Source organism: Choristoneura fumiferana, chromosome 23 (assembly GCF_025370935.1).
Source record: "Choristoneura fumiferana chromosome 23, NRCan_CFum_1, whole genome shotgun sequence".
In the NCBI taxonomy this organism is placed as follows: domain Eukaryota; kingdom Metazoa; phylum Arthropoda; class Insecta; order Lepidoptera; family Tortricidae; genus Choristoneura; species Choristoneura fumiferana.
In genome coordinates this window covers 15,107,668-15,135,126 of record NC_133494.1, presented here as the reverse complement: position 1 = coordinate 15,135,126, position 27,459 = coordinate 15,107,668, and the positions used below count along the sequence as shown (strand labels likewise).

At 37.2% G+C, this 27,459-nt stretch overlaps 4 protein-coding genes and 1 pseudogene across 6 annotated transcripts; 2 read left to right on the top strand and 3 right to left on the bottom strand.

The window, feature by feature from the left end:
• LOC141441114 (uncharacterized) lies at positions 1–3,203 on the bottom strand (annotated as a pseudogene).
• Positions 3,204–3,668: 465 nt separating this feature from the next.
• LOC141441113 (arrestin domain-containing protein 3-like) lies at positions 3,669–5,754 on the bottom strand. The gene has a single exon (XM_074105782.1). It carries the CDS (start codon positions 5,570–5,572, stop codon positions 4,469–4,471), a length of 1,104 nt encoding a protein of 367 aa, XP_073961883.1. The 5' UTR covers positions 5,573–5,754; the 3' UTR covers positions 3,669–4,468.
• Positions 5,666–12,649, top strand: LOC141441256 (glyoxylate reductase/hydroxypyruvate reductase-like; the record flags this gene model as incomplete). Its single annotated transcript, XM_074105928.1, has 5 exons — positions 5,666–5,781; positions 5,894–6,057; positions 7,674–7,838; positions 8,458–8,583; positions 11,616–12,649. Coding segments are annotated over 5 exons (693 nt in total), but the record flags the coding sequence as incomplete, so codon positions are not given.
• On the bottom strand, positions 12,585–17,457 carry LOC141441115 (ragulator complex protein LAMTOR3 homolog). Its single transcript, XM_074105783.1, has 3 exons — positions 17,333–17,457; positions 17,058–17,250; positions 12,585–15,734 (listed from the first exon to the last, which is right to left on the bottom strand). The coding sequence occupies exons 1-3, from the start codon at positions 17,374–17,376 to the stop codon at positions 15,594–15,596; spliced, it is 378 nt and encodes a 125-aa protein (XP_073961884.1). The 5' UTR covers positions 17,377–17,457; the 3' UTR covers positions 12,585–15,593.
• Positions 17,458–18,041: 584 nt separating this feature from the next.
• On the top strand, positions 18,042–24,444 carry LOC141440716 (uncharacterized). 3 transcript variants are annotated; one of them, XR_012452734.1, is made up of 4 exons: positions 18,042–19,818; positions 21,573–21,797; positions 23,362–23,443; positions 24,149–24,237. XR_012452734.1 is itself a non-coding variant. In XM_074105260.1 (3 exons), exons 1-3 carry the CDS (start codon positions 18,558–18,560, stop codon positions 24,412–24,414), a joined length of 1,752 nt encoding a protein of 583 aa, XP_073961361.1. In that variant the 5' UTR covers positions 18,043–18,557; the 3' UTR covers positions 24,415–24,444. The 3 variants fall into 3 exon arrangements, 1 of the variants encoding a protein (XP_073961361.1); XR_012452733.1 differs by having other exon boundaries at positions 23,362–23,447; XM_074105260.1 differs by lacking the exon at positions 23,362–23,443 and having other exon boundaries at positions 18,043–19,818; positions 24,149–24,444.
• The last annotated feature ends 3,015 nt before the right edge of the window (positions 24,445–27,459 follow it).

Here is a 27,459-nt window from a genome sequence, read left to right as displayed (position 1 = left end):
CCGTGGTATCTGACCAGAACTGACGTTTACTTCTTTCTTGTAGTGTTTGTTTATGTAGAACCGTCCTGGCCTCTCGAATTTTATGCGCACGTAGTATTTTATGCTGCACCGAGCATAGTATTGGCCGGTGTCTTTTGTATAGTCTAGAGATGAGGGTATGTCATAAGGAAGTTGGAAACTAAATTGAGTCTCGTATTGTCCTATAGGTAATGATTTATCTTTCTCATTTTTGTAGATAGTGATTTTTATTACAAGCTTTTATTTAGTTTCACCTGTCCCGTTTTCCGTCTGTAATCAAATCTTGCAAGTTAAATTTGACCAACTTCCAGGAGTCAGATTGACTTGAAATTTGGAATACTTATGTAAATCGTGTGACAGTGCAATAATCCAGTAGTGTCTCCGCAGGACGGAACTCTTCAACGGTTAATAGCATCGACTTGAAATTTCGTATGCAAATGTAGTTTGGGTGACAATGCAAGTACAGTCAGAAAAAAAAGTTGTATTAAAAATGAAATTTTTATGGTTAGGTTATTTTATAAATATAACGCGTTCATCTTTGTGTCACCGATTTACATTTGTGTACCAAATTTCAACTCAATCTGTCCAGCAGTTTCGAAGCAAATTGGTTCTGAGAAATGGACAACCAGACAGATAAAAGATTGTGGGAGAAAATACACGCGATGTCATATTTCTATTCCTTTTAATATTAGTTAAGTATGTGGGTGAAAACAAAAGGAATTAGAAGTTAAAATAAAAACATAATATTAGATCGAATCTTTATTTATTTTTGATTATTTTTGAAGATTATGCCAACTTTAAATCGAACCTGAGGCTCTTTAACTTACTCATTGTGTCATGACGTTTTTACTACATTTTCGAGTAGTTCAGAACTATACGATACATGTTATGTGTCATTTTTCATCAAAAGATTTATTTGTCTCCTCCCCCATAGCCTCCCAGTAGGTTGGCGGCTCGTCGCTGATATTTCCAGCTGTGGAAGAACTGGCACCGTTCTCTTTGAAACTAATTGACAATCTAGCAATGACTTGAAAGGGAATCTCCAATTGCATATTAATATGAGGTTTTGGAAGTACAACCATGCTTAGAATAGAATAATTTCTGGACACAATCCTCGAATGATCTATGGAAGCACATAAATTTGGAATCACAATTTCAACTGTGAAATTTGCAGTTTCTTCACTTTGAATCGTCCCATATGTGAATTCTGTGCCTTCGACTTCTGAGTGTTCTTTTGCTTCATCTCCACTAGACGATTTGAATATGTCAACTTCTAGCAATCTCACTTCAACTCGTTTTATGTCAACACTTGTATTATTTTCAATCTCATATTCCACTTTAACACTTTCTCCGGGTCTAAGAACTGAGTTGGCAATAGTAGCCTTTAAGTTTACAACACCTTTTTGCTTGAAAAAAGGGAACTTAGCTGTATTAATCTTTTACGATCCCCGTATACCAATGGTTTTGTTGTCATCCGTGGAATCTGTCCAGAGATGACAATTATATCTTTCTTATAATGTTTATTCATATTGAAACGGCCGGGCCTCTCAAATTTTATGCGCAAATAATATTTAATTCTGCACTCAATGTAGTAATCGAAACTGTCTTTTATACATTCGAATGTAGCTGGAATGTCATATGGAAGTTGAAAACTGAATTGAGTTTCATATTGTCCTACACGCAAAGTTTCTTCTTTCTCGTTTGTATGTATAATATTATCAATATCGACATATGTCTCTGCATTACTATATTGGTACATACGATCTCTTCTTTTCGCAGTCAGATCTTCACAATACAGCTTACCCAACCCTTTTAATGACACTGAGATCGAAGTAAATTCGTATTCTTGATCCAGGTAGTATCTTATTCCTCCAGACACGGTGCTTCCTGGTTGAAATATATATTTCCCGTCGGCCGGTCTGCACAAACTTATTTCACAAGAAATGCCCATTTTTCATTCTGTTAATTTATTCCCAATTATTTAGCCTGTGATTTCGCGATAACTACGTTGTTTCAACTGTCCACCATCGTTTAAAAATGATAACGCTTCATTTTATCAGGTTATCGCAAATTTAATCAATAGAGGATGTAATGTAATTCATATTTTCGAGTATTGTTGTGATGTGACTAACTAACTTTACATTTACCATTGCGAACTGGAATTGTTGAGCCACTCGGCATTGTTCATAATTTAGCCGAGTTATTCATACTTAGTTGTAGTAAATATTATCAATTTATCTATACTTACCTATAAAACAGTACCGTGACTGACTGACTGACAGACAACGCACAGCCTAAACTACTGGTGCTAGAGACTTGAAATTTGGCATACATGTACCTCGTACTCGAGTGTTGTAAGGATTTTTCGAAATTCCCACGAGATAGGGAAATATCTAAACTTTTTTCGTTTCTTTGTTTGTAGTCGAATCTCTGAAACTATTGAGCCTATTTTAAAAATTCTTTCACCGTTAGTAAGCTACACTATCTTTGATTGACATAGGTTACTTTTTATCCGGGATAATGCAAAATTCCCTGTGGATAGAAATAAATAAATTCAATTTTGGAGCTGATTTAAAAAAATCTTACATATTATGTGATATGACTATCCCCAAATGACAAAGGCTACATTTTCTTCGGGAAATTACAAAATTACCATGGGATAGAAAAAACTGAATTCAACTTCGCGGCTGATTTTAAAAATTCTTTCACCAATAGAAAGCTACACTATTTCTCATTAGTATAGACTACTCTTCTTCGAAAAAATGCAAAATTCCCGCGGGATAGAAATAAGTGAATTCAACTTCGGGTCTGATTTTAAAAGTTCTTTCACCAAAAGTAAGCTTCAGTATTCCTGATTGACATAGGATACTTTTTTCCGGGAAAATAAAAAAATCCCGCGGGATAGAAATAAGTAAATTCAACTTTGGCACTGCTTCAAAAAAATATTTGATATGATATACTCGTAATATGACTATCCTCGATTGGCATAGGCCACTTTTTTTTCGGAAAATCCAAAATTCCCATGGGGTAGAAAAAACTGAATTCAACTTCAGAGCTGATTTAAAAAATTCTTCCACTAATATAAAGCTACACTCCTAAAGTTACTATTCCACGCGGACGAAGTCGTGGGCAAAAGCTAGACATTAATAAAATAAAGCAGAATAGCATTAGGTACACGACCAAATTACACTTCTTATGTTAAAAGGCTGGTTCTTCTTCTCCCGTTGATTCCTTTTTGTCTTCAGCCATGACTTCCCAGTAAGATGGCGGTGCATCGTCGAGAGCACGTTCAACGGTAAAAGTGCTAGAACTGCACTCTCTAAAGCTACTTGACAGTCTGTTGATAACTTGGAATGGTATTTCTAACTGAATATTATCATGAGGTATCGGTAACACAACTGAAGTTAATACAGAATAAATCTCTGGATATAATTTTTGAATGATCCAGAGAAGAAACAAACTGGGAACAATAAATTCTGCTGTAAATTTTGCTGTATCTCCACTCTGAATAGCTCCAAACAAGAATCCAGTGCATTGTATTTCAGACTGGACTTTCACATTACGCCTTCCAGATAGAACATAAGTATCAACTTCTAGCAGCCTGGCTTCAACTCGTTTTATCTCAAGATTTGTGTCGTTTTTAATCTCATAATCCACTTTGACACTTTCTTTTGGGCGAAGGACAGAGTTGGCGATAGTAGCTTTCAGGTTGACGATTCCCTTTTTGCTCGAAAAAAGAGTACCTACCTATTTGCAATATCTTTTTCTGATCGCCGTATATCAAAGTTGCCATAGTCATTCGCGGCGTCTGTCCATAAGCTACGTTTATTTCTTTCTTGTAATACTTATCATATTGCAACCAGCCTCGCCTCTCAAATTGAATGGGTATGTAGTACTGAATGGTGCAATGAGCGTAATCACTAGTTGTGTGTTTTGTATGTTCTATAGACGCAGGAATATCAAATGGCAGTTGAAAACTAGAGTGCGCCTCATGTCGTCCTACGGGCAATGATTCTTTATTCTCATTTTTGTATATGATTCTACCTTCATCAATATATGTCTCTGCATTGTAGAATTTATTCTGACGATATCTTCTATTCCTTGTCCTGTTTTCAAAATATAACTTGCCATGTCCTTTTAACAACACAGTACCTAATCAAAGAAAATTCGTATTCTTCGTCCAGAATGTACCTTATTTCACCAGACACGGTACTTCCTGGTTGAAACGTATATCCGTCGTCTGTCGGTTTACACAAACTTATCTCGCAAAAAATACCCATTTGTAATTTCGCCACACACGCGTCGTATTTCACTTGTTATCGATTATCATCGGAACATTCGCTTTTATTTGTTTTTAAGTAGGTAGGTACATGTTTACCTCTGAATTTTAAGTTTCAATTGATAGAATGTTTACAGTCACAGTTGAAGTAATCTACCGTAGTCTATGACGTCACTTTTTCCCTTCATTTTCTTCTTCATATTCGAGACCTGCCTCTTCTTCTTCTCCCATTGATCCCTTTTTTTCCTCGCCCATTGCTTCCCAATAAGTAGGTGGCGCATCATCGGGACGACGCTCTGCCGTAGAACCGGCACTGCACTCCTGAAAGCTGCTTGACAGTATGTCGATGACTTGGATTGGCATTTCTAATATCATGTTTATATGGGGCATAGGCATCACAACAGTTGACATCAAACAGTAATCTCTGGCTATCATATTTGAGTGATCTATGGAAGCACATAACTCAGGGACAGCTATTTCAGCTGTAAATTTAACTGTATCTCCACCCGAGATTGACTCATGTAGGAATTTTGTGCCGTCAACCACGGATTTTACTTTTACTTCAAGCCCCCCTTGTGACGTGTATTTGTCCACTTCAAGCAATCTGACTGAAACTTTTATTATTTCAACATTTGTATCATTTTCAATCTCGTAATCAATTTGAACATTTTCTCCGGGTCGGAAGACAGAGTTGGCGACAGTAGCTTTCAGGTTGACAATGCCTTTTTTACTTGAAAACAGAGAGCCCAGTTGTAACAACTTCTTCTGATCACCGTAAATTAATGGCTGTGTAGTCATTCGCGGGACCTGTCCAGAAATTACATTGATTTCTTTCTTGTAGTGCTTGTTGAAGTTGAACATGCCAGGCCTCTCAAATTTAATACGCACATAATACTGTATGGTACAACGAGCGTAATAACTAGCCGTGTGCTTCGTATAATCCAGAGAAGCGGGAATATCAAATGGAAGTTGAAAACTGAATTGCGTCTCATATTGTCCTACGGGCAAAACTTCTGCAGTGTCCTTTTGATGTATAATGTGGCGTATATCGGCATACGTCTCATTATTGCTGTATTTGTATATACGGTCTCTTCTTTTCCTCGCTTTGTCTTCAAAATACAGTTTACCCAGCCCTTTTAATGACACTGTTATCGAGCTAAACTCATATTCTTCATGTAGGTAGTATCTTATTCCTCCAGACACGATGCTTCCTGGTTGGAATATATATCTGCCGTCGGCCGGTCGGCACAAACTTATTTCACAAGAAATACCCATTTTTCGTAAACTATATTTTTTTCATCAAATCTTGCAACACACGTCGTTGCTCGCTTGTTATCGAGTATCGTTTAGATACGATAAGAGCGGTAATGTTTTTATGCCCTGTATTTATCACAATTCCATGAGTCATGCTTATGTGCATTTCTACCCCCTACACTTCAGTCAACTCGTGACCATGAACGCTGCAATGTAGCCGAAACGTCGAGGTAATTTTCATTTTTAAATATAGTAGTCTTGATTGCGTCCCGAAATAATATTAGTTTCGTTCGACGGTATCTAAACATTCCTAAAACTGTCATTGGTAACCTTATATTCCAGGGGACAATGGGAGATAGGTTTCCAGAAGGTGCTCGGCCAGGAGATCCGCGGCAGCACCGTCGGTATCATCGGTTTCGGAGGCATCGGACAGACCGTCGTCAAGAAGCTGGCGGGTTTCGAAATTGACAGATTCCTCTACACTGGGCATAGGGAAAAGCCCGAAGGTAAAACAATATTATAAAGGAAGGATAAAAAATATATAAGTTTTTGGTAAAAAAAACATTTTTAATACAACCTTTATTGCTGAGTGCTGACTGTACATTATGTTGACTGTACTTACATTTTCACCTAAACTACATTTGCATACCAAATTTCAAGTCGGTGCCATTAACCGTTGAAGAGTTCCGTCCTGCGGAGACGATCCTGGCCGGATTACCAGAATGTCACTACCAGATTATTGTATTGTCACGTAATTTACATAAGTATGCCAAATTTCAAGACAATCCGACTACTAGAAGTGGGTCAAATTTAACTTGCAAGATTTGACCCGCACATACACAGATACAAGATACCACTCATATGTACATTAGATATAAGCTCAGAAGATATAAGATAATATCTAAGGCGTATTATAAAGTTAATGATTAATAGGGATTCCTTACTTCAAATAGCGAACCTACTGTGTTAAAAATAAAGTTATGTTAAATACTTGTGATGTATAGATATCATTTAATAATATTGTAAATAAATATATCTTGTTGACTACTTGTTGAGTTTCTTGCCGTATTCTTCTCAACAGAGGTTTTTCCGAACCGGTGGTAGATCTTTTTTGACATTCTTAAGTGCTTGTTAAAGCGAAAATGGTACTCAAAAATCCTAAAATTGATTGTCTTAAACATTTGTGATTTTCGCGGATAATACCACAGTACCACACCTGTAACTTAATGACGATGATATAGGTATTATTCTTGTTAAAATTACCTCGACATCACGACCACAATGTAGCGGTCATGGCTACGAGAACGTAAAAGAAAGTACAAGAAATACAAGCTTAAGAAAGTCCTCCATGTCTTAGTTACGTCTCCGTTCAGACAGTTTACGTTCCAAATTATACAAATGGCTTAAGTTCCATATTAATTCTGAACACTATTAAACATAAAAACTCAAGCTCCTTTAAGGTTCAACAGTCGGGACCCATTACGAAGATTTTTTGAGCTGGTTACGATTTGAATGGGTCCCGACTGTTGAACCTTAAATGGGCTTCTTGATAGAGTTCTAGACCACTAGACTTATTTTCTGCCTTTTAGTTTTTAAGGCAGTCGGGTTTTTTGATTTTTTAAATTTAATGTTTTTTTATTTTTATACTTTTTGATATTTCTGTGAAAATAGTAGATTAAAAGTATTATAATAACCCATATATATTTAGAATGGGCTAATTATTAGCTTTCATTTGATTCCCATATTGTTACAATACAAAAGTTTTTTTTTATTCCTTTGCCATATTTTTTTTCGCAAACGCCATATTGAAATATTATATACCCTATGTCACTACGACAGTCATGACGAATCCAATGATACCTCATATGTTACAATCCGTCCAGCCGTTTAGGCTGCAGCGAGGACCAAAGAAATGGACATACATACCCACATACAGACATACATACATACATACATACATACATACGTACTTACATACATACTTAGGTACATACATACATACGCTCGAAAAACAACCCTCCTTCGGGCAGTCGGGTAAAAAGACCCTTCTTTTCTTAAGTTCTTTCAATAAGTCAATTTTATTAGGAGTCAGTCAGTTTAGATTACGTCGTTCCTGTTTTAGGTAAAGCCCTTGGCGCTGCCTTCGTGACCCAAGAGCAGCTGCTCGCTCAGAGTGACTTCGTGCTGCTGGCAGTGCCACTCACCAGCGAAACTAATCACATGGTGAACAAGGAACTGCTCGGCAAGATGAAGAAAAACGCCATACTCATCAATGTTGGGAGAGGAGGTAAGATTTTTTTTATGTAGCCCGTAATATGTCCCACTGCTCGGCAAAGGCCTCCCCTTTCCTCCGCCACTCTTCTCTATCCTGAGTATGTACCTGCCAATCGATTCGTTATTCAATGAAGGTAAGATGTCTACAGTTTTATAAAGTCGACAGTTTTTATGGACCGACGGAATGCTGTTAGCTTCTGGTGTCTTCGACAGCTTATTGGATAGGCAGAGGTACAAGACGGGCCGCTCAGCTAGGGGTACTTTAAATTTAAAGTGCCAAAGGTAGTTACGAGTATACCTAGGTACGTATAACTAGTCCACCAGTTAGCTAGATTATCGATAATGTTGGACGCGTATCTTTTCTTTCGTTATGCGTGCTGCGTGCGAATGAATACGAGTTATGAGAAAAATAGAGAATGACAAAGTACATGGGTAAGAAACATGGGTTTCTTGTGAGGGAGTGAAACTTCTGTACCTAGTACCTTCTACTGTTCCTAATTTTGTGATGACGGACTAACTACAATGACATTTTTTTTACCCAGCACACTAGATTCGATAGATATTCGAGATTCGTGTTTGCTTTAACAGAAGGATACGAATGTTGTGCCTTAAACCGGAGTTGCTGGTTTCAGACCTGGTGGACCAGGACGCTCTTTACGACGCGTTGAAGAACAACGTCATCTACGCAGCCGGCCTCGACGTGACCACTCCTGAGCCGCTGCCGAAGGACCATAAGTTGCTCACTCTGCCTAACCTCTGTAAGTTAACATTATCGTCATCATCATCATCATCACTCACTTTTTGTCTGAACCTGTCTTATCCACTCAAAGGTTGACTAGTAGAGATCCCTTAAAGAGATAAATTCGGCTTTTATAGATATATCTCAACGTTTGTGAATTGTATGTTTATTTATTTTGTACAATAAAGAGTTTACATACATACACCATCCCCGGCCTCTTCACGTCCCACGGTGAGGCACAGGCGTCCTCTCAGATTGATGGAATTTGGGCTGCAAAAACAAGACTATTTTTTTACCCCGAGATAGGGCTAAAATAGCAGACGGAAGTTGCAGGCAAACATTAGTAAAACAAATACGAAACTATGTTAGCGAACGATTGAGTTCAATCGTGTTATCTCCTAAAACATTAAATTCCAAAATATCTGCTATCTCTATATTAATCTAAATTTTGATAAACAATGACAAGCCCCTATCTCCTCCAAGCGATAATCGTAATCACGAAACATCGTGTTGGGAAATCCTCATGCCATTTACAAGAACACAGCGGACGCTAGCAGTTCACTCGAAATGGGCATATTCTGTGAAATTAATCTGTCCTCTGACGACGGCACATACACTTTCCAAACAGGGAGTATCATATCTGGAACAGTAAGATATTCCCTACAGGAAGCATACGACTTCTCAGCAATAACAGTATCCTTAAAAGGACGCGGTGAACTTTATTTCGAAGACTTAGTGGCTAAAAGAAGAGACCGCAACTACGAACAACGAACCGTCAAACGATGAGGAATACGTCGATATAGATCAGATAATATACAGGGTGGAAAGTTGAGATGGGGCAGCAAGGGCAGCTACTAGATCCCTTGCTGCTACGCGAAAATGCTCTTAGGAGACATTTACTAACTTTTTGAGTGATGACAATCGACATTCACAGATTTTCGATAAAATGTACAGTCAGCGAGAAAACCGTCAGATTTGACTTTTTTTTAATGCCAATCGGTCCCATTTCTATCAAGGATTAAAACACTCTTTGAGACCAACTAAGGTTAGAGTACACCCACAAATCAAAGAAAACTTTTTCCATACAGTTCGTAGGGTACTAATTTGCAAAGTGAAACTTTCGCATGTTGTTTTTTTTTTACGAATATGAATCCTTTATGCTTAAAGAGAGTTAAAAACAGTATGTAGACAACTAAAAACTGATCATTTTAACTGAAGTTAGTGTCTTAACCGAGTATTGCTGCCCCATCTCAACTTTCCACCCTGTATACATGGGACCTTTGGCTGTTGGACAATATGAAGCGAAATTCAATTTCGAACTTCCATTCGAAATTCCTCTTTCCCTATCTTACAGCAAGCACAGTATAGACTTCTACGTTGAGTGCAAAATAAAGTACTATTTGCGTATAAAGTTCGAGAGGCCAGGCCTGTTTAATTTAAACAAGCATTTCAAGAAAACGATACACGTCATCCCAGGACAGACTCCCTTGTTATCCACAGAGCCGTGAATATATGGCGACCAGAAAACTTTGATGCAACTGAGTTCACTGTTCCCAAAAAAGAAGAGCATCGTCAATTTGAAGGCTACTATCGCCAACTCAGTCGTCAGACCAGGAGAACTGGTCCAGGTCCTTGTACAGGTGGTAGGACCTTGTGCAAGGTCCGTCCGGATACCACCATCTTGCTCGCTAATCCTGCCGTGAAGCAGCAGTGCTTGCACTGTTGTGCTTCGGCGTGGAGAGTAAGACAGCCGGTGAAATTACTGGCACTTGAGGTATCCCATCTTAGGCCTCTAGGTTGGGAACGCATAAAAAAACGTTGACTATGAAATTGAAAACGACACGTAAGTTGACATAAAAAGTGTTAAAGTGAATTTGGTTGAAACCGACAAATTTGATACTGATTTTACACCTAAGGAAGAAGTTCCTTCTAAAGTCGAAGGCACGGGTTTTGAGTATGAGACTATTCCAGCTGGCGACACAGTGAACTTTAGAGCTATAATCGAGATTCCTCAAACGTGTGCTTCCATAGATCATTCTGCGATGATTGCTAGGAAATATGCTGTGAAAACCGTTGCTGTGAAAAAAATTAGCCTCTAGAAATACCAATGCAAATAATTCCAGCAATGTGGCGTGGAATTGAAGAGGATATAATTGGCGGTGTTGACGCTTGTTTTGGTGTTGGTATTGCGATGGCTGGAATCAATGGACTGAAATGGCACCTCCAACTTACTGGGAAGCAATGGGTGTGGATGATATGAAATCAGTGGATAGAAAACAAGAAGATATTGAAGAAAAGCAATCAATATCATCGACAATCTCTTGAGTCAATTAGGTATATAAGTTAGAAAACCGTTTCATGTATTTCACACTTGTCAGTTCATAGAAGACTATCGCTTAAAATTTTGTTTGTCTATCTTTGTCCCATTACAGCTCGGTTTCACAATATTCCGCTGAACTGTGTATTGCCTAACTAATTTAATTACATTTCGCATGAAGTCTTCATATCTGTCTATTTTTTTTAACCAACTTCAAAAAGGAGATTCTAACTGTTATGGTTTTTTGCCAAAAACATCGACACATTTGTCAATACGAGTTAAACGATAATGATGTTCAATAAAATGACTAGAAAATCATTGACCAATGTCCAAGCAGAGGATCATGGAATCACAATTGTTTTCACACTTCTTTTCGTCACACGGTATAAGACGAGGGTAGAAAGAGGTGGTGAATACGATTGCGAATGTCAGCGTGAAGCCGGGTCTGCACAAAGCGAGGCGCCTCACGAGGCAGCCATTTGCGATGCGATTTTGAGCTCTGTGTCGAACAAAATCATGCTCCATGCGCTTGCCTCGCGAGGCGGCTCGCTTAGTGGAGACCCTGGGGCCTGGGCCGTATTGTCTAACGCGCTGACATTCGCCATCTCTTTCTAACCTCATCCCATATCATGTGACAGAAAGAAGTGAAAACGATTGTGATTCCAAATGCGTTAAGACAATACACCCTCTGTACTGTTCCTCTGAGGGATACTAATTAAATATTATTTCGACAGTCCTGCTCCCGCACATCGGCAGCGCTACGGTGCGCACGCGTCGCGACATGGCGGAGCTCGCCGCCAATAATGTCATCAACGCACTCACCGGAAAGCCACTCATCACACCGGTGTTGCCATAGGCTTATCAGTGTTTCCATATATTGCAGCCACAGACTAACAAAAGGGCCGCTTCCGTTGTTTAAAGGGGGAGGGGGGGGGTCGTTGACCCTGGGTACAGTCAGCAGCAGAAGTGAATGAGCAGTTTTGGTGCCCAAAATGACCTATCTACACACGACTCTACTGACAAAGTGATAAGAGTGTGTAGGTCATTTTGGGCACCAAAACTGCTCATTCACTTCTGCTAATGCCTTAGCGGGACTGGGTATGGCCAGCCTTAGGCTAGGGGATGCCAAGGTCCTCAATTGCATGTCAAAAATTTATCAGTTAGGAGGCATTGGTATTTCGTCGTCGATGAGTTATTGACTCTACTTAGCCATGGATTAGCATTAACTCGAGAGTTATTTAACAAACCCTGGTCCGAGTAAGCCTGCCTAAGACCTTGCCTGCCTTGACTGACATTCTATACCCGAACAGGGTTACATGTACCGACCATCTGTATAACGACCATCTTTTAACAATAATTCGAATTAATAAATGAATATGAAGAGAGAAATACAGTGGCGGATCCTCTGAAAGCGGCTTAAATCCGCTTAACAGGTTTTATTTTAGCAAAAATCAGCTTTAGTCAGTCACCTTCAGCCTCGGATGAACTCGAGCCTACTTTCAGGTCCTCGCTTTTGAGTGACACATAATTTATGTTTTCGTAAATTTTGCTTACTAATCAATAATGGTAAGTACAACAACTTTTGCAATAATCTCTCTCTCTCTTTTGATTGCTTACCTGCAGGCCAAACTGGGAATATGAATAGGTATATTTTGATTGATTAAAATTTTCACAAAGTTTTGAGGCTAAGTTAAAAATGTACCATTGTTTAAAAATATTTATTATATAAAACTTTTTGCTGGTTAAATAAATCAAATTTAGATATAAAGGTATTTTTATTTACCGTCTAACATTAATGAAAATAAATCATGACTGACCAGAACTTTCATACATATTGCGGTGATCATTGTGTTTGAATGTTATATCTTTTTAAGATCAAGCAATAAACATATTTTAAATAGTCTAATAAAATTTGTTCGAAAACTGGTTGATTAAAAATTTGCAGTGGAGCACCTATACTTGGTTTGGATAGGTATTTAACTAAATGTAAACAAACTTCAGCTGCCAGATTTGGTACATTCAAGGATTTTAAACATTTTACTTATCTATCATTGTAATACAAACTAGATTAGTGTATTTCAATACAGAAATTTATATGTTTAGATAGGTTATGGGGGAATTTCAATATTTAAGACACAAATTGACGTTGTTTTGTTTACATTTAGTTAAATACCTATCCAAACCAAGTACAGTAGGTACAGTCTCCATCAGATATATCTGAGCGGCCGAGGTGATCAAAAATATCGGAACATGCACTCTATTTTCAAAGTATTAGAGTTCATGTTGCTATATTTTTATCACCTTGGCCCTTCCGAAATATCTGATGGCGATTATACAGACTTTAATTTTTTTTCCTCCTTACTGAATTCATTTTATGAATATTCCAGTTTAGACAATCTTTCAAAGTAACATAAGTGTAGTAGTAACAAAGTAAGCTAAGTATGTGGAAAGACGGCAGAGGCCATGTTCTGCTAATCTACCACTAGTAACAAAAAATATATCCATTGAAATTATACAAGATTATGCTCCTAAAGTTGTACCTTAGCAATAATTTACAAAGATAGTTCCTTAATCTCTTTCATACTAAATAAATCTTATTAGTATTGCAATAAGCCTATCATGTTAAAGGGCTTTTGTAATAAATGTACATGTTGATTTAGACAGCATGGAGTTTTAAAACAAAGACTTATATACTGGCAGATTATAAAAGTAGGTACTTAGTATAAGACCTAAAACAAGGTGGAGCTTACGGTGGTTTATGGCGATTGAGGATACATTACCAGCACCCAGTCCTAACTAATTTAGTTAGAAAAAAGTATTAGAGTTTGTAGCAGTAGGTAATTGGTGAGATTAATGATTTTTTGTTCAAACCTTTTTCTTCCAAGATATGGGTTATAACATATTTCACCTTAATAAAGTGGTAAGCAACTTTTATATATACAATGTTTTTAATAGGTGATCAGTCAAGCAACCATGCAGATACATGGAACCAATTTTAGTTTTCTGTCATTTTTTTATTTAAAATATAACTTTTAGTTTAAATTCATTCACTAATGGTAAAACAAGACTGAGCTAAAGTCTATGAGCTTACAACCTCTTTCAAAAGCTTGATACTTAGACTTAGCTATTGACTAATAAGTTGTCATTGTCAAACGCATAGCAAAGCTACTTCAATAATTAATGCAAAGAGTATAAGTACTTATGTAGAAAAATTAATGTAAGATAACCAGTCCAGTAGGAGTCGCGCTGTCATCGTTCATCCACCATTACCTCTCATATTTCGTTTTCTAGATTTTTTTTACCGTACAACGGCAAAAACTACTAGACACTGGCAAAATTGTCCTCCGATGGACAGAGCCATATTTTTTTAAAGAAACAACAACCAGTCCAGTGATCCAGTTGTTATTCATTTTAACGTCATTCATTAAAATTAATTAAACAGTGATGTGATTGTGTAAAATCTCATCTATAGAATTAAATTTTGGCTAGTTATTAATATCTTTTAACTCGTGATCATGATCACCAATTAAAAACCATCTTGTATTTACTGAATTGTTTGAGTTCTGGACAAGAGCAGATACCACAACCCTTATAGACTTGTGACGACACACTTTCACGTTCTATTAAGATCAATAGGCAGATGATATTAAATGCTATGGCTTAATAAAATTGAAATAAAAAAAACACTGAATTGATTTTTGGGTGGCTGTGACCACAACCTTTTTTGAGGGCTGGATCCGCGCCTGGTGCTGGATCATGTCTCCAAAACCACCCTCTTTAACACCTGCTATGGCATGCATTGAGAAGGCAGCAGGGTAAGTAGCACTAGTGCTGCCTACCCTGCTGTGGGTGGGGTTGCCAACTTTTTTTAACAAATAAAGTATATTTAGGTCTGGGAAGGAAAATAAACAGTATTTTAGAAAATTAACAGTATATCCTTCTTTTCATTTTTAAAGGCCAATTTTGGGTGCTTCTCGCGCAACTTATCAATTAAGTATCATTTTAAAAGCCTCATAGACCTCGTCAGAATCGTAACTAAAATTTCAATAAATAAGGAGCAAATTTTTTATTAATTTTACATTGATAGATTTGTTATGAATAGGGCTGCCATCCTTCCGGGTTTCCCCGGATTTGTCCTAGTTTAGAGGGCCTCCGGGGAGCGTCCGGGCGGGGTTTCATTTGTAGTCCGGGTTTAATTTTTTTTTAATTTTTAGACCAATGCAATTAGAATTTTTTGAAGAATTAATTACCAGCAAGCTGTAAATCGTTTTATAAGGATCTTATTTGATTGGCCTATATTTTATTATACCTACCTACTGACCAAGTTTAACAAAAACCTAAGCCTGTTGACATGTCCGGGTTTCGGGCTCCAAAATCCAGTTTTTTCACGCGTCTTGTCCTGGTAGCCAAATTTTAGAGATGGCAGCCCTAGTTATGTAACACCACTATTGTGACTATGCTGAACTGACTTTGTGTGTGATTAGTGTTAGGAATTTTGGTGTGGAACAGTACTTTGTATACTTTATTTTAGTTCAATAGTAAAAAGTATAATGTAGTGAAAAACAGTATTATACTGTTTTTAACAGTATGGTTGGCAACCCTAGCTGTGGGGAGCGGTGGTGTGCTGCTGGGGCGCAAACTAACAGCAACCTACCCTGGAATTGTCCTGACCCAATGCATGCCAATGGACACCCGTGATTACTTTCGACTACTCAAGGCGCATCAGCCACTACAGCTGCTAACTCCTTCAGGCATGGCTCAATCTGGCTCTCAAGTGACAATATGTGGCCTGTGTTACAATTGTCACTGCCAATAAAGGTGATCACCAGTGGCAGCTTGTTCATTTGTATCACCTGGAAATGTGAGCATTGGATTGAAAATTATTGTTGGAGATTGAGGTTCGAAGTGGTAGTGACCAACACCATATCCGACACAAAGTGGGGATAAACATAGGGCCGGTAGGATGTGTCAGATATGTTAGCATTTGCTATGGAGCATATTATGGGGGTGACTGTACAGCAAAAGAAATTGTTGATGTTGAAACATATTTTCTAAGCATTCAATAAGTTAAGTGCAATTTGGACTTTGGACCATGGATTTCTTCGTAATCTATAAGTATTTTCACTTTTTTTGTCTTGAACTTTTTTTATATCATTTATTATCATTTTTTTATATTAATGTAGGTGACCCCTCACAATAACCTGCAATAATGAAAACTAAAAAATTATATCACAAGGTACAGTTAGAATTAAATTTTTAAATTTCCTACTTCACCCCTGAAAGTGATAGTTTGGGTCATAAAAATCCATGAGATTAAGATAATATGTAACTTGAATCTGTTCAACAAATACGTTATTTAACTATATTATGTATGTTTTATAAATTAAAACTACACACACAATGCCTATTATCGAATAGAGAAACAATTATTAAGCTACCTTTACAAATAACAAAGTTATAAAGGTTTGCAATTCAAGATTAGACAGAGAAAGACATACTGGCATGTGACGTCACACGCCAGTAGCGCCATACTTGCTGCATAGAAAAAAGCGTTTGAGAAAGAGACAGGTATATAGATTTTTCAAAAAATCACTATAAATCCAATTTTCAACCGATTTAAGTTTTCTCTGCGCTAAACACTGTCTGTACATCTATATTTTCATAATAATATTAAGATATGGCAAATTCAGGAGTTGTCAAATACCATATTGGCAACAGACAGACACAAGTTTTACAGTTTAAGATATAGAACATTATGGGTCTGTTTCATGACACTCACATCACTCATTGATAAATTCTATGTGACAGATAAACAGAAAATGTATCAAAGATATCCAGGGCCGGATTTAAAGATCTGGAGGCCTTGGGGCAACAAAGGAGTGGAGGCCCTTCTCACTCTCCCCCGCCCAAACTATTTTCCAAATAAAAAGAATGGTATAATTAAGTTTGTACAAATTACTACAGGTAAAGGTGTTTAATTGGCATAATTTGAAAAAATAAATTCGTAGACTATTATGGGAGCCCTTCTTTGTGGAGGCCCCGGGGCTGTAGCCCCGGATGCCCTCCCCAAAATCCGGCCCTGAAGATATCTGCCACATAAAACTTATCAATGAGTAGTAAAACAGGCCCTAAAACAACAATACCTTAAAGCGCAACAAAAAGAAAATAAATCTCACCTGATAACTAGAATACATAGATATGATAGTTTTATTTCTTCCTAGTCCCAGTTTGCTAGCTTGGTCAGTCGCCATCCCGAAGGTGGATATGAAGTTAGGCCGCAGTGCTAGTTCAGGAGCCCTCTCAGTCACTGCTCGTACAAGGGGCACTCCGTCCCTGTCTGTAATTATTATACTGAAAAGGCCATTCACTCTGAAACAAAATACGGTCCCATGTTTAGATTCAGTTAAAATAAATACCAGTATTCTTAATTTTACTGATGCATTTAACATACTTTTCTAGTAAATGGTTCAAATATTTACGTAAGTCGTCAACCATTTTAGGGCGTTTGTAATTTATTTATATTGGGAGAAAATACAATGAAAACAAGCAGGCCAAGCAGCGTTAATTGACATGTGAGTGAAGTATTAATTTGACAATTGACAGTTAACAGGCTGACGGTGACGTTTCCTGCTTTTGCCAGTTCGTGTTACTTTTTTAAATGCCACGTTCATCAATATTTCGTGTTAATTCAGTAATATAATATATGCTATAATGTTAATGTACTAAAAACACTTTGGCGGTAAAATCAGTATTGTGTATTTACGATGATTTACATACCACCATACTCGACATTAATGCTATAAAGTTTTTTTATCAAATAAAAAAAAAAAAAAACTTTATCTGCGTATTTTCCTCTTGCTCGTCTTGCTCACAGTTTTTTAAATTCATAGAGAAAAATATCGTTTCACACACTTTTACATTTTATGCGAATTCTGATTTTACTATCAAGGTCGTGATTTTTATTATTTTATTTCATAAGTAGTTTTTTCAAAGTTTATATTTTTTTTATGACAGCCTTGGACCAGCAATTTCTATTCCAATGTATGAACTTGGACTTTATTTTGCTTCACGAATGTTATCATAAATAAACTCATGTGGATTGTGGAGTAAAATCGTACTAGTATCCACGTCGAAGAGAAAGTCCGCGCAAGTTTTTTTTTATTTAGTCTATTGCTAAAATGAAAATGGCAGAAACCGACTGACAAGTCTGCGATTTTCGTAGTTTATTTTTGGGTACAATAATTACTGCCTTTGTACTTTTTTGGAGTGCGAATGTGTCTCTATATAAAGTTTTTATTTTACTTATTGTGCGTACAATTGGTACAATATATAGCCATATCTGACGCAGTATGTTGCAATTTTCTGTAGAAAAATAAGTTTGGCATAATGATAACAAAAGATGTAAAAAATCAACTTCGTATTAGAATACGTTCGTTTTCGTCACATGTGTATCGTGAGGATTAACGAGTCATGAACGTTAGCGATCACGAAGCAACGCCGAAGTATACGTAACTCGCGTAAAAGTGGTTTCAGGAATTGTGACGTCACGGACTCGAAAATACGCTATTTGGTGTGTAAATAAGTGTCGTTCGGATGCGCGGGTGTGAGCGCGCGCTATCCGGTGTCCTGGGCAGGGCGCAGTTCGCGGCGTGAGGCGTCCGCGAGGATGGGCGGCGATGTCTGCCCCGTCCCACACCGCCTCCACTCCGCAAGCCTGTGCATGCACTAACATCTCGCTTATGCAATTGTTCCACGAGCTGAAACAGAAGTTCCCTAGCGTCCCCGATCATGTTGTGTCAAGCACGATCGAGCTCTACTGCCACGACAAGCAAGCCTGCGAGACGCAACTGCACAGCGAAGTCAAGGCCTCCCTAACGCACGCCTACCACGCATCCTCGTCGGCTGCCGCGCGCCATCACGACCAAAAGCTCAGCGCCCCTGCCAAGTGCCGAAACCAACCTATTTTCAACCACGAAGCACCTAAACTCACAGCAATCAAAGCTGTTCCTTGCCAGGAGCCTCAGACCGCAGTTTTAAGCTTGAATTCTATCACAGATGAGAATGAAAACAATAAAGTAAACACTGATGCTAATCAAAATGTTGTTGAACTCAAACCCTTTAGCAAAGCAGAGCTCACCAACAATGCATCTCCTGTTACGGTTATAAACATCGACAACTGTGTTGCCAAGTACAGCATTGAATCACCAAGTGACTTGGAACTGACCAACGAAACTCCTAAGGATCAAGTTAGCATACCGCAAACAAATGCACCAGAACCAGAGAGCACAAATTATAGAATACTTAAAAGTAATAAAATACGATACAATTTACATGAAAAGCTAGAAAAAGGGAAGGAAAAGAAAACCATCAAAAAAGAGGAGCAAATAACAAAAGAGGAATCACCAAAAACCGAGTTGGCACCGAAAGAACCAATACATGAAAAGCCTAAAAGGCCGAACACACTAGACTTTATAAAACCTAATCCAGATATTGCATTTAAACCACAAAGAGTTGCTGAAACCGAACCCTGTAGATCGGTATCCCCTGCCCCTCCAAAACAGGAACCTCAGCCAGTGAAAGAAACAACACCAGGAGGTACTTATAGGCCCGAAAGAGGCTTCCCAGTAAATGTATCAGTCAATGTTAATTGTCATATGGACTATGGATATGACCCTTGGCTAGAAGACTACAGTAATCCAAGGCCAATAACATCTGTAAACCTGACTGTTTGTACTCCAACATCGAATATGGCCAGCCCTATAAGAGAGCCACGGGAGGACGACGGGTTTGAAGGGCATGTGTTAGTGACCGTTAGTCCGAGTACAACGAGGGGCCCGCCGAGACGCCGCGCGCCGCCGCCGCCGGCGCCGCCCTCAAGGCTAGAGACGGGGCATAGGCCCTCGCGATCTGCGCCAGAGCCTCCAGATACAGCTCAGGGTGAGTATACGTATTTATTGTCCAAGCAACGACACACACACTAATAGCTGTGTTTGTTAGTTATTTTGTTACTATTTTATTTTTATTTTTTTTATCTTTCATCTGCCTTAATATTTTTTTGTTATTGTACAAAATAGGGTAGTATACAATTGATCATGAAAATTTACTGTCCTATTTTTAATTTCAATTGTAGACCTAAAACCAGGTTTACAAATTAACAAGATAATAAAAGTGTAATAAAAAGTATTACCCACATTAGGATATACACTTCAAACGTTACACATATGATATGCAGTTATAGAGATCATTGATAATTGTCTAGTGCAAACCAGTTAAAACATCCAAGACTGTATCACTTCCAAGTTGAGGTGACAGTAAATTCTACAGTACTGATAGTACTGAGTAAACCAAAACCAATAAACCCTATGGGTATATTTATGGCTTTAGTGCCCGCAATAAGAGCGAAAAAGATGTTGATAGGTTCAAACAATGTTTATCGAAGGAAAAACATCTGTTTCACTCTTCTCAATGTCAGTGCATTGTTTACTAGACCAATAATGAATGAAATACAGAAAACATGCTTACTGTTTTTTAAATGCATCAATACTTGAAATGTCTACATATGTGCTCATAACTTAATCAGCCAATTGAACATACTTATTATGTTAGACATTGTGGAATGGAATGTTATATTATGTACCTTATTAGGATTCTCTGAATCATCATGCCCTGTTTCCTGTGTGTTACAAATGTGTATGATACTTGCTTTTTGTTGCAATGACAATAATCCCTCATTGCCAGCATAGGTTTAAGTAGGTACCTAGTTATAGTTATCAAACTTGTTAAAAACAGATTAAACATCACATGTAATATTAAACTGTTTTGTAAACATTTTAGATAGGAAAACATTTTTTCCTAACTAAAATTCTCTTTTACGGTTTTAAAATGAAATTTAACATCATTTATTATACATAACATCAGACACCACAAACTATTTAATAATGATTTGCTACGAGACGAGTATAATGTGATTCCATTGGACCATGTCCATCACAATCACTCAAGTGATTTTACTAGACAGTAGTATGTATGTCCAGTAGGATATACCAAAAAATAATATACCTACTTCTCAAGTGATCCCAGTGCACAAATTTGTACCAACAGCAAGATCGCCTTGTTGATTCCATTGGATTATTTTGTACATTAGGATCAATGGATGATTTAAGCTAATTTTCACAATCGCGTTTTTTCCCAGTTTTAATTGACACTGCAACTATGTCGACGGAGCTCCGCATTACGCGGAGCTTCTCCTTCTGTCTGCTTTTGGCCCTTCAGGCCGATGCAAACTTAATATTATAACATTTATTTTGTCACATTCCCAGTGCCTGTATTTATTTTGTAGACCTCAAAGTTAACCATCCACTGCATCCCAGTACATCCCACATGCACCCGTACATACGTATTTGTTGCTTTGTATAGATTTCTATGGCGCAGAAAGGCCGATCCAGTGCACGCGGTACCATACAAATCTATACAAACAAAGCAACAAATCCGTCCACTTCGTTCGTACGGCTTTATTCCGATGCAGTATTGACGTTTCTTAACAAAAAGTTTCCAACCCTCAACAATATTTTTTTTATTTTGGATCCAGTTTCTGTAGTAACAAAAGCGAAGGTAAAGAATGACATGACAGTGCTTTAGATCCTTTTTGTTAAACTAAGTCCTATTATGAATTATCTATAAATGACTTTCAGAGCGTTCACTAATCGAGCGTCAGAAGGAGCGGCTGGGGCGGCTGGCGCGTGCGCTCGCGCAGGAACGCGGCCGCCTCGCGCAGATATCTCGCGAGACGCACATCTTAGCGGCGCCGCTGCCGTCGCCGGCGGCTGCGCAGAAGCTGCGCGACGACGTCGAGCGGCTGCGCGACCAGTGCGACACGCTGGCCAAACGGCTCGAGATGGGTGGTAACACTAATTACGGTGAGTTTATGAAATGAATGTTTATTCCCCTGGTTCCATAACCAGCACTGGTAATTATTTCCTAAATAATAACGTAAACGAACTGGTTAAACCCTCCTCCTGGTTGGGTGGTGGTGGTTGGTGGTGGATCTGATTTAATTTAGTATCTTCATACCTTGTATAGTGAAGATACAATTGAGAGATTTCTCACCAGAGACCGCGATCGCGGGTCACAGGGATCGCGGTGGATGCGCAAAGCACTAAGTGGAGAGCCTTGGGGGAGGCCTATGTCCAGCAGTGGACGTCTATCGGCTGACATTATGATGAACATTAACAATAATAACCTGAATTCACTATGAATATGATTGTTTCTCAAAATGCACTCCATGACCCCGAGATACAGGGTCAGCCTGGTTTGGGGGCTGCCAGACATATCTTTGATGTATGTGTGTGTGTCATTTTTTTAAAGGAAATAAATTATTATTATTATTATTAAATAAATTTGGTCCAGGTCGCAATTGTACCTATTGGTGGTGGTTTGGATATGTATTTATTTATATTTAACTAAATGTAAACAAAACAACGTCAATTGGTGTCTTAAATATTGAAATTCTTATAAATGAGTTTTTTTTAGCATTAGAAAAAGGGTAAACAATCTTGACGAGTCTTTTCATTGAAAAATGTTTAAAAGAACGGTACTATTACTTATGATACCAAAATGCAAATGATCATGATGATGCATGTAAATGATCGCATGTCCTTGGCAATTATTACATATTTGCTGTGACTTATTTTTTAACAGTGTTCTTCAATAAAAAGACACGCGTCAAGATCGCTTATTTTTTTTCTAATGCTAAAAAAAATGAAGTACGGTCTAGTTTGTATTACAATGATAGATAAGTAAAAAATGTATAAAAACCTTGAATGTACCAAATCTGGCAGCTGAAGTTTGTTTACATTTTAGTTAAATACCTATCCAAACCAAGTATAACACTTCTCCTCGCTTCGCTCGTCGTCGTACCTAATTGTCGTACGTAAGTTGACGTTAAAAGTGACCAATTACGTAATTAAAATATTATTTAAATAGGAGATATTTGGCCCTTTCCAGTGCTGATTATGTCAGATAGGTACCTACTGGGAATAAGGTGTTTATTCAATTCACGGAACATATTGTACAAAAGGTGTTAAAAAAAGTTTAACTTGGAATACTTACTGGGTTAGAGATGGATTGAGAATAGAACGCAATAAGCGCATAAGTTCTCAAAATTGGTGATAACGCTCCTTTGTGAGCATTGAATTGAAAGCTTTACTGTAACTACTGTACTAACTCCAATCGCATATATATGGAGGTCCATATAATGATTGGATAAACTTTGTTCCACTGCAGAGTAAAACAGCCGTGATTGCATTAAGTAAACATTTGTTGAATCATTAATTTATACGTCTACCCTCAATTTTCAAAAATAAACCTTTATAATATTCAATATTTCATTCTCACAATCATCACACACATACTCTAATTTTTATTGCCTTCTTAGTTAAGAACGTTCTCACATCAATAAGGATTTGAATCGTGAACTTTAAGGTCGGCCGCCCGTTCCAGTGGCATAGCGATAGGGTAGCGGGGCGCGGGGAGTCCCGGCTGCTTACAGCATTACTAATAATCCGTAGGTAATTGATTACTAACCTTATTAATAATATTTACCCTAGCATATAGGGTTTATTACGCCAGGCAAAGCAAAACCACCAAAACCAAAGAAAGTAATAGCTGATGACGCGCTAGCTAATCTTTAAAAATTACCATGAGACCACTGTAACCGTTAAAATAAAATTTAGTAAATATCATCGGGAGAACCTTGGATATTATTTACTAGATTTTATTTTAACGGTCCCAAAAATTTGAAAAAAAGACAGTGGCATTCAAATCCCATTGTCTTGAATTGTAAAAATTCCAGAAATGTAATTAACTCTAAATTTGGTCGTTTTGCTTTGGGTAGCGTCACATAATACTCAAGTAATATATGATATGATACATAGATAAAACGTTTATTTGGTATTGCAAACAGATACAATCAAGATCACAGAAAAAAAAAAACAATAGATCTTGACATGATAACTACGGCAACCTATTGAAAGTATTCCCATTGTAATGAAATTGGTCATGTTCAAAATGACGAAGTTTGTAAGAAACTGAAAAATTAAAGCTAATTCATATCTTCCTCTTTTTTTAAAAGTCGTTAAAAAGGGAGAAACAATAATTATAGCAATAATCAAACACTTACCAAACTACGTCAAATAAACATGCAGCCAGCCTACACCCTACCCTGCATTTTAAATTTAATCAAATTATCAAATGCGTTAACACATTTCAGAACAAGAAGACACGGACAATTTCTACAACAACATATACACGGGGCAGCGTCCGCCTGCCTCGTGGCAGTGCCACATGTGCACCTTCCGGAACCACCCTCTGCTGGACAAGTGTGAGCAGTGCGACATGCCCCGCGTCTTCGTAGGTACGTCCCCCTCCCGGACTTACGACTCGGGCTTTGGCTCGTTCCGAGACAAAACAAAAAACAAACCGGACCAAACGCTCAGTGACACAGTAACAAATTTACCCTCGAGTGTTCCAAAGTGATTACAATTAACTGCTTTTTTTGAGGCTTTGTTATGGGTGATAAACAGATCTGTGATTTAACTGTGTAAAACTAGCATGTGAAGGCATGAAAACCCTTATTAACTCTCGGAGAGTACCAACTTTATTTTATAGACTGAGTTGGTATTTTCTTGTTCTGTGACGTTGTTCAAGTGAAGGTTGAGACATTGTACCGACGTGTATTGGAATTTTCCTGCATGTGTGTTGTTATATTTTTCATTTTTTGACTGGATTAACAATTTAATTCCTACTTTTATGTACATAGTTTAGCTTTAAGCTATTGGCAGTTTACAGCAGCTGAAAAGATGTAATAATTGGACCAAATGTAATATCGAGTAGGTGTGACGCGTTATAGAACATATATTAGTCTGAGTAAATAATACTGTCGAGTTTGTTAAAATTGATTTAAGGGCAGTATTTCAATGAGGTAATTAGTAGTAATACAATGTGCGGCCTTTAAATAAAATGCTTAAGTATTAGAAGTCTTCAGATAACCATCTGGCTCAGTTTTAATGTTTTCATTCACGCAACTATTCCAAATAAATCCAAAATTCTAAATTTGTTGAGTAATTACATAATTTTAATGGTGCAAGCAGAGGCCTTAATTTTAACAAATAAGAAAAAAAAACTATTCTTTGATTGCTTAGTACACTGCCTATTAGGGAAAAATTCAATGTATATTATGGTTATTTATTAGGTTAAATTATTACAATTTAAGTTGAAAATAAATTATAAGATTTGTTAGAAGTGAAATCAATCATATATTTATTGTTTTTTGTGTACTTAATTAAGTTGACTGAAACATCACTTTTTAACGTGTCATTATGAGAAATCACAAATCTCACTTTAAGACTATTTGCCTTGCCAAAAATGTCTCCTAAAAATATTAATAGCCTGTTACAAATAATTATTGCGCGTTGCTCAAACCTGTTGCTCAGTTTCAACACACAACATTGATAATGTTAGAATTCAAAACAATTTTGAATAATTTACGATAATGGGTTATCAATTCATTGATTACACTAAAAAGAATTAACAAAAAACAACCAGTGAAGAGTCAATTCGTTGATGAGATGAGAAATGGATAGTATTTATGTAGTACCTATCTAGTAGATAATAAATGACCTTAAAGTATTTTACTGTATATACACAGGGCTTTAAGATATTTGACTTATCACTTCTTTAAATTGCCTAAAGTCACGTATTGTGCTCTATAATTATCGGGGATGAATAATTATACGATAATCATTCCAAGAAGGCATAATGTAACGTCGCACTAAACACGTTCGAGAGCCGAATGCCAAATCGTAAGATGTAGCATGTTGTTTTGTTGTAATGGATATTTCGAAACTGATATATATTGGTACAGCCGACTTATTCACTTTTTATAGTCCACTGTCTTAGGCATGTGTTAAAATTTTCGATGGAATTTCGATTTATAGAATTAAATCTGTGTTCCCGCCATTCTTTTCTATGTATGAAAGGCAGAAAGATGAATGAACGATTTACCCGCTTTTCGCAGCATTCTAGTTATCTTTTGGTTCTAAACAATATGAATTTAAAAACAACATTGCAGAATAATTTGGCAAAAATGAATGGTTGAATTGTGCGCAAATCTTGTAAGAGTAAAAAAGTAACCTAGCCCTTTTTATTACGTAGGTCTTAGTATAGGTGCGTTCGACTTAACATATCATAGATATATCTCCACTGTTATCAGCAGTTTTGTTGTCGTATTTCCCGGAATTCGCAGTTAACATTATTCTTATAGCCCAAACATCGATTAGATTCATCAGAAAAAATTAATAAAATAACTTCTTTAATCTCAATTATGTGTAGTTCAGCGAAAATGCAAATCATATAAATCAAATCTTATTTTTCGAGAACCTATTTCATAATGTTATTGTTTCTCAAGTTAGAATGAAGATGAAAACAACAAATGAAAAATTAAATCGATAAAAGAAAATCACAACTTATTTTAGACTGTAGATAAGTCGGCTGTTCTTTCTTATTATGAAATTCGGATTTGATTAACAACATGAGGGTTGCTATGTAGAACTCGTTATGTATTTATGTACAACTTTCATGAAGTAGGTAATGTACATTTCGCGCGGCAAACTATACCTGTAACTTTTTTGACGCAATAAAACGTCTCTAGCCCGTTTCAATTTTAAAAAATGTCGCGCGTAAGAAAGTGAAGACAAGTCTTAAATTGTTAGAAATACGGTATTTGACAACTCCGGAATATTCTATTTATTATCATTAAAAATATAGATACGTCTATATTTTAAAATGAAAATTTCTATTCAATTTTCAGCCGAATCATTTTTTTCCTCAGTAAACATTGGCTATACAGCCAATTTTTTTTGAATCCTCTCTTCTTCGTCGCGACGAAGAACAACGGTGTGTTCTTCATTCCTGAAGGTCGTGCCCGTCTTGAAAAGCCTTTTACTTAGACGTTGACGAACTCTTGAAAAGCCTTTAGACGTGACGAAGAACTGCTTCCACACCACTCTGCCCTCGGCCTGTTTCAGAGCTGCAGGTAAAGTGAGCGAGTCCCGTGATCGCCTTAATTGATCCGATCATCGGTTGGTGACCCTCCTCAGTTTTTGAATCTACATCTGTCTTTTTTCCAATAAACTTTTCTCTATACAGTTGCTATGACGGCTTTGCGTTCTTGCGTCACATGATAGTATTTTTTCTCTGTCTTAATCTTGAATGAAAATTTCTAACTCTGTTATATGTAAAGTAGCTTAAAAATGTGTTTTCCATTTGAAAAACGCACATTGACAAGCTTTGAATTTTTAAATAAATAATAATAGTCTTAATACCGATTTCTAGACTTGCGTCTAGCAGCTTTACCCATAGTGTGCCTTTGGGTATAATATAATGTCTAACTAATCGTTATATTAAAAAAGTCTGAAAAAAGGTAGTCCAAGCAGCGGAGTTAAGGTACATATATAATATGTGGTTAGATTATAGTACTTTTCGGATAGGATGGGTAGGTAGGGGACACATGTCATTATGCAA